The 8,048-nt window shown below is 42.6% G+C and overlaps 1 protein-coding gene across 1 annotated transcript; it reads right to left on the bottom strand.

Annotated features, from left to right (window-relative positions):
- Positions 1-3,233: 3,233 nt before the first annotated feature.
- On the bottom strand, positions 3,234-3,782 carry TMEM275 (transmembrane protein 275). Its single transcript, XM_084848275.1, has one exon. The coding sequence runs from the start codon at positions 3,780-3,782 to the stop codon at positions 3,234-3,236; it is 549 nt and encodes a 182-aa protein (XP_084704401.1).
- Positions 3,783-8,048: the final 4,266 nt, after the last annotated feature.

The following is an 8,048-nucleotide window of genomic DNA, read 5'->3' as shown; positions in this document are numbered from 1 at the left end:
CAGGTCCTGACGACTATGAAGAATTAATATCTTAAGCATGGGCTTACTCACTAAAAAGTATAAATTGCCACATACACTTAGCCAGGGCTCTTTTCTTTGCTGTGGTTTGAGTTAATGTCAGCATACACTTACCATGTCAGATCTCCACAATTACATTCCTGGATCTTACTACAATGTAAACTAATAGTTCACGCCTAAAGACAGAGGTTTTGAAATACTGCACTTGTGGAGAGCACTACTCTTTGTTAGTGCTGTGCTCAGAATAGGCAATACTCTTAGCCTTGGAAAGTTGTCTTTGATGAACCCCTTTCCAAATGTGCTAATTCAGGACTTCTCATCCCTGTTGGGGAGGTTCAAATGAACCCTGCCACACATTTATAGCATGCATGAGGGAAATGGGGGGCTGTGCAGGCTAGCCCCCATGTTCTCCCAGTGTCCATGAGAAGGTGCCCTGTGCACAGCCCTCTTCACATGTCCTTTTAACACACATTGGGGTGTGTGTGTGTGTGTGTGTGAACATCACTTGGGGACTGGGGACACTATCCCCAGTTTATTGGGGATAAACTGGCATGCTCCATTCAATTTTTCATTCTTCCGCTGTTCCATTTCATTCCACCAGGCTAGCAGCTTACCTTGGAGAACATCTAATATCAGTTTCAGGATTAGTGCACATGCAGCTTGCTGCAGTTTTTTTTATTTCTGCCTCCCCTACTCCACAATCACCAATGTGCCCCAACAAACGTGTATATCGATTGCTGCAAGATTCCTTTGTGTTGTAATGCATGTCATCTCACTTATAGATATGAGCAAGGTAGGACTAGTAATCTGTCTCTCAACTGATGGACAATTAAACAATATTCCATTATAATATGAATTAACACAGTAAACAAACAAACAATAAGTATAAACAACATGCAAATGAACCCAGCAACTTCTGATGACATAACAATGACATCAAATATCCTTCACTAGCTGAATTTTAACAGTCCCTGTGAAGAAAAGCTTATTTTAGTCTTTTAGGTCCTGCTCTTCCTCTTCTTCCTTCTCCTCCTCTTGTTCCTCTTCTCTCATACTGCTGCCTTGCCTTCTTTCTCCTGCTCCTTCACCGCTACTGTCACCAATTGATTTCCATCAGCTTGCTTCCACCTCCCTTTGACTTTCCCTTCACGTGCTATGACTCACCCTAAATTCCATATAGCCTTACAGAAGTTGGCATTACACAGTGTTTTGAACCATTTGGGCATGCTTTTAAAATCAAAGTGCATACATGTTCTTGTGGAGTGGTAACATATAATGAAAAAAGCACACTGAAAACTGGTAAATTGTGCATGTGCTGCAGTATGAAAAAGGGCCGGGGGGGGGGGGAGCATCACCAATATGTCGGTGCCACTCCGCAAAGTTTGGAACACCAAAATTTGTTGAGAAATTGAGAGTAAGAATGTTGATTAGCATCCCTTCTCTAGTCTGCATTTCTCATCTTCTCATAGTAATATCAGGAAGATGCTTTTTTAAAAAAGGAAAAATAGTTCCACTTGAACAGGGGATATCTGGAAGTAAACAATGAACCTTTATGACCAACTGGAGTTAGACAGGGGGCCTTGACTGGACAAGCAACACACAACATAAGTTTCTGAAATGATGGCTGAGGAACTTTTCCAGCCTCTCTACACTTACCTTTGTCAATCCTAATCACCACAAGAAAAAGGGCCAGCCCTACCATTAGGCAGAGAGGTGGCTGCCTCAGGCAGCATATGCTGGAGGGTGGGGAACAGTGGGGAGGTGTTGGAGATCAGAGCTGTGTGTGCCATGGGGTCCACCCTATGTCTCCTAAGCTTGCCTTCAGGTATGACATGGACATGACATCCCATGACCACTGCTGAAGTTAAATTCAGCTGCCAGTCCAGTCAGCTGAATGTGAGGGCACCATCTTGTTCTATGCCTCACGCAGCAAAATGTCTTGGGCCAGCCCTGACAGGAAACAACCTATTTTTCTTTGCGAACAAGCACCATCTCACAGTGAAGTCAAGGAGATGTAGTATAGTTTGATACAAATAGAGAATATGTTCATTTCATTTTTTTTCATTCACAGATAATACCTGGGCCACATGACTAGTTGGATAAGAAGGGCCTTGAGTTATTATTTTGCCTAAATTAAAGGCTCTTGCTATAGTATAGAGAGCTCAGCATTTCCACTATGCGCAGGGATGTTCCTCTCCATGTAGTGTGTGTGTGTCTATCTATCTATCTATCTATCTATCTATCTATCTATCTATCTATCTATCTGTATCTTTGTACGTGCCTCCACATGCCATGTATCCAAGTTTCAGAGTTCAAATGTAGGTCAGGGCAGTTTTTTCCCAAATGGAAGGATGCTCAGACTAGCCTGCTCTTCCCAAATTAGTTGTAAAGTATTGTCTTCTGCCCAGCCCTTTTGCCTAAAGTCCTTCCATCTTTTCTCCTCACATTTTCTCTGTGGCCTGCCCAGTCTGCATACCTTAATGTAGCTTCCCATGATATACGAAGAGTGTTCATATGCAACCCAACACAGCTGAACTTACTGCCAACCACACATCTAACACCTGAATATGAAACCAGAGGATGAAGGAAGGATATACAAGGTATTATTTGATGTGTGTTGTCTGCAGCAACCAAAAAGGGGAGATGGTGAGGTTGGGGCAAATCAAGAGGCAAGATGGATTTTTAGTTGCATTGAAGTAGTGCTTCAATTGGCCTCAAGATAAGCAAGCAAACCAACCCCATAAAATCCAAATACCAATTCCCTTTCCCTTGTTACCATAGTTCATTACAATCAACCATTCCTTCTTTTTTAAAAAAAAACCCAAATCTGTAATTTTCTACTGTTCTGCATCATTAGCTCCTGAACACCACATTATCATTCACAAACTCATTAAGATAATGAATTAAATCCAACCAATATGCTGTTTTCAAAAGCTGCATGCTATTGATTTATATATGCCATCTTTCATTTTAATTTTGTTGCTCAAAATTCAGTCCTTCCACACAAGTGTCTGACATTTCCAACCACAGCTGTGTATTGATTTCTAAATTGCCACCTTATTATTCCTTTCCCTTAAATTGCTCAACATATTCTAATGCATGGGCTGGCCAACCCTCAATTGGATTCCAGATGCTCGCTGTGTTGAAAACTCGTCTAACCATCTGGTCACATGCTGCCTGCTGCCCAGCAACTCATAAATATTCTCCAGTTCGGTTTATGACATAGCGATGTCTCTGGGCAAATTCAGCTGTATGGATTCTCCACCTGCTGTGTATTTTGCTGCTGGCCCATTGCTATCCATTGTGAAAAGTTTGCAAGTCTTAGAGTTCTCATGGATAGGTGTGGATTTCTTGGACGACATTGGAGAGTTGGTTGGGCTCAACTGCACAGCAGTGGTGTCTTGCACAGTATGCTCACTGGTTTCAATTTCAAAGGCCGTGTTCCCAGGTTTGATGAGCCCAATATTGGCTCCTGGTTTGGATTTTCTTGTGCCGTGAGCAGGCGGCCTTCGGCTGCAGATGCAACATGCCCCAAAGAAAGTGAATGCCACAACCAAAAGGATGGGTCCAATGACAATGGGGGGGTTGTTGACAGGTAGGAATGTCCCAAAAGCAAATGCTCCCACCAGGGTGATGTTAATACCTGCTAGCATGATGCACAACCCACAGGCGCAGCAAAGAGCTGGGGAAGGCAGCCCCTGCGGCCTTGTCTTTTTCTTGCTTGGTTTCTGGGACAATGGAGTGCTGCTCTTTTCAATGAACATATTGGCCGGTGTTTCACAAATGACCCTAAATATCACTGAATATACATAGCACCCACAAGATGGCCGCTGTCCCAGTCTCCTGTAAAACAAGAAAAGGTGACAAGGCACATAAGTAAATTAGTAGTAGTAGTAGTAGTAGTAGCAGTATTAATTTCATTTCTATGCTGCCCAGTAGCTGAGCTCTCTGGGCGGTTCACAACAATTCACCAAAAAAGCACAACTACAACATTATAAACATTATGCAACATTACATAATACAACAATATAATAAAACATAACCTAAAAAAATCACATACAGAATTTTAAAAAATTTAAATAGCTACAAACAATTTCAGTAAACACTACTTCATTCAGATGTTCGACCTGGGCTATTTACAAAGACTCAAGGTGGGTAAAAACATTTGTTCACCTGAACAATTTGCTGTTCACATCAGAGCCGGCTCCAGAAAGTGGCAAGGTTGGGCATTTGCCAGGGCCCCAAGACCAGCAGAGGGCCCACTGCTGTAACAGTGCTACCATTTCCATTTTGCACAGGGTATCGAAGAACATCGGATGCAGCCATAGACGTTCCACCTCTTCGGGGCTGGTGGGGGGCACTGAGGGTGCCATACCAGTAGGCTCCCAAAATCCTGAAGCCAGCACTGAACCAACGTCAGTTGCCTTGGCATGTGAGCAGTCACGTTTCAAAGAGCACTAATCTTGTCATCCACCACTACACATATTCTCACTCTCCATCCTAAAGCTACAGGAGTTCTATACCCAGGACCTGCCTCAGCTTTCTAAAGACATGAATGGCAGACTTGAAGCTGCATGCTCTTTTTTCTAATCAGAGAGACATAGCATAGTACTATAAACGTTGTGCATCCCACCTACCCATTTTTCCTGGTTTAAAAGGCCATTGATCTCATTCACATGTAACAACAACCCAGAATACAGGTTGGGTATGGGTTGTCATTGAATAATGAGTTAACCATGAACAACCCGGAGTTCACAACACAATGACAAACCATGGGTTCTCTTCCTGGGTTGTTTGTGGTTACCAGCCCATAGTTAAACCATAGTGCAGGGTTCGCATGTAACGACAATTCATGATCCAACAGCAACCCATACTCTGGCTTGTCATTATGTGCAAACCAGGCCAATGGCTCTTTAAAGGAAATGGTGCAGCACTAGGAGAATAGAAGCATCAAGGGCAGCGGTAGGCTGAAAAATCAGTAGCAAGGCTGCGTTTGTTGGATAATAGGAACAACTCTGCATGCTTCCAGACACTAGGGTGCGACACTAGAGAACATGTTGTATCAACAGCTACTTGTCCTGTTCATCTACTTAGTTGTCCTGTAACTTGATCAGTTCCTTTCTCCTACTCCCTCCCTTTCCTCTTCTTCTTTGCCTCTGCAGCAGGCAACATATGCTTTCTTCCTTAGGGAAGGAAGGAACCATATCTCATGCCTTCGCTTACTCATATTCACATACCCAGCTTTAGGGGATGATTGCAGTTAAACAGTGTTAGATAGCCTTCTTTGACAATGCATATAAAAGCACTGATAAAGTAAGTTGATTTGAACTTCTTCCAAACTGGCTCTAGCCTGTCTTTATTCCCTCTAATACTAAATGCTGTGTTACCATGCTTTCTCTATATAAGACAACTCTGCTGTACATCGCACCAGACTTTCCAACAGCACTGAGGTGCAAAGGGAGGGGAAATGGCATTATAAAGGTATCAGGGCACCACTGGGTTAAATTTGCTCTTTCACATGCTACTTGAATAATTTCTCACATTCCATTTCTGATCAGTCTGAGAACTGAAACTGCATGTGTATATTGCTTGCTATAATGGTTCACCGTGAAATGGCTACTCACCTGCTAGGGTGATGGCTGATACATTGCCAAAAAAGAGACACCAATTTGCATAAATTTTGCATATGCAGATTTTTAGAAATAATGGCACATTTATAAATAATAACTGTAAGTCAAATCAGAGGCGAACAAGTTTTTTTTCTGTCAAAGGATGCATTCCATCGGGGGTAACATTGGAGGCTGTGTGTTGGCAGTGGGCAGGACCAGAGCTAAAAGTGGATGGATCACCCTTTCTCTCTTTCTGTCACCCCCTTTTCTCTCACTCCCTGTTTCTTCCTGTCCAGCAGGCTGCCAGGGAAGGGAGAGATTGTTCTTGCTAGAGTTTTGAACTAACATAGAGGGAGAGCTTTTGAAATTAGGCTGAGGGCCACATGAAAGGAGGCTAAGAGCTGCAGGCTGCCCACCCCCAATTTCAATAAAAATGTCATGCATCTCACCAGGTGCTAACTGTTGATGGGCAACTTCAAGGCCCCTGTTCTCCCTTCTATCTTTGGACTAGACAGCCCTTCAAACAACAGACTGCCCCCTGTATAGTGGGACACATGGCACCATACAACCTACCCACCCTCTCAACAGACTGGTTCATGACTGGTTGATGATCTCGTTGCTTTGACAGATTTCCTTGAAAATAGCAAATTTTACCTGTGACTAGCACAAAAGCCACTGGACCTAACTGCCTGAAAATGGGCAGGTTCAATCAGCTCCATAGGGGCTACCAGGTCTCCAAATGTCATGCATATATATATATATATGGCTGTTTCTGTTTTCCAATGCAAATCAATGGGAAAGTGTAAAAAAAAATGGCAGTTAGGACAGCTCAAAAGATCTGAGGCACAGCTCAAACAAAGATCCGGGGCCCATGCCCAGGTAGGCTATCCGCTAACAACACCCCTGGTGAGCATGTTCTTCTGAACTCTTGATCAGGCTGAGTGTTAAGCAAAACTGGGTGATGGGGGAGTGGGGAGAAGAAAGCTGGCATGATGTTAAAGCTAAAAAGTCTGCAGTTGCAATTGTCTAAGATGGAGTCTGGAAAGAGACCTGCAGATTTAGGACTCAATTCTCTCTCTCTCTCTCTCTCTCTCTCTCTCTCTCTCTCTCCAGAAGTACTCCCAGGTAAGTGTGTATAGAATTTCAGCCTAAACAGAATTTGTCTTTTTGGGGTGCTAATATGACAGATTGAAACAAGTCTGTTGGGATAAAGAAACAATCATGGCAGATCCATACACACATACACACACACGGGATGTCGGAAAAATCCTCAATGGAACCAAATGAGTTTGGATTTTGATGAGTCTGGCTGGTGAATTCCACAGCAGACTGGCCTTCCCCCTGTCAGGTGGATTCTGTGGACTTGCAGACCATTTTTCTAACATTCTCAATTTTGCTCAAATTTTGTCATAGAAAAATATGAAAAAATATATTTAAAAAAACAGCCAATAATGTGCATTTCCCCATAGCCTAAAGTGTGAGAATGCACATTTGGGGGGACTTTGGGGATTGGGGGAGAATTTGTGCATTTTCACACATGTGCATGTGTGCAAATGTAAAAATTCAGAACCTAAAAAAAATTCAATTTCACCAATGGGCAGAAGATGGAACAAAAGGTACCTGACAATCCACAAAACACAGACATAACAGGTTTTGCACAATCCATACATCCCATATATATAGGATGTATGGACTGTGTAAAACCTGTTCTGTCTGTGTTTTGTGGATTGTCAGGTGCCTTTCTTTCCATTATCTGCCCATTGGTGAAATCGAATTATATACATACTGTGTGTGTGTGTGTGTGTGTGTGTGTATACACAGAGAGAGAGAGAGAGAGAGAGAGATCAGTCCTCAACTCTAAGCAAAGAACACAGAGTCCTTGAGAAGCAGGTAAAAGAAGTAAAAAAGAAATTAGGTAGTATTCTCAAATTTGGAGGTTAATTTTAGGTGGTACATTGGATACAGAGTCAAGAAAAGCCAAACTGAGTAGCATTACCTAGTGGTTGGAGAGTAAAGTACCCCAAAATAAAGTCCCATCTCAAAGTGATAGAAAATCATCTCCCTCCAGTTTAAAGATCCCTTCCTCAGTTCCTTATTGCTATCCAATAAAGCAGCCAACTCATTAAAGAAGCATGATTGACTGAATTGGGTCAGGAAGAAAGGTGCTATTCTGGAAGTCATTGGAAAGGATATTCAAATAATGATGACTGAGAGTTTGGGTCACCTTGTTAAGATTCACATCACCCCCAATATTTGCATGAAATGTTGATACCACATAATTTTTCATCCATATAGAATACAATGGGGTGTGTGTGATAGAGTATGTACAGCAAAGGTGTAGAATAATAGGGGGGGCAGATTCCCCCCCCCTCCACAAGCTCACTGTAGGCCAGATGACACCACCTACATAATTGCCCCACT

Source organism: Heloderma suspectum, chromosome 4, assembly GCF_057233095.1.
Source record: "Heloderma suspectum isolate Gila_16-S chromosome 4, 16-S_ref, whole genome shotgun sequence".
Classification (NCBI taxonomy): Eukaryota; Metazoa; Chordata; class Lepidosauria; order Squamata; family Helodermatidae; genus Heloderma; species Heloderma suspectum.
Note: the sequence above shows the minus strand (reverse complement) of the source record. Positions and strands in the feature narration are given on the sequence as shown.

Excerpts from the sequence above, each read along its gene's own strand:
- TMEM275 (XM_084848275.1), bottom strand. The coding sequence starts at position 3,782 with ATGTTCATTGAAAAGAGCAGCACTCCATTGTCCCAGAAACCAAGCAAG.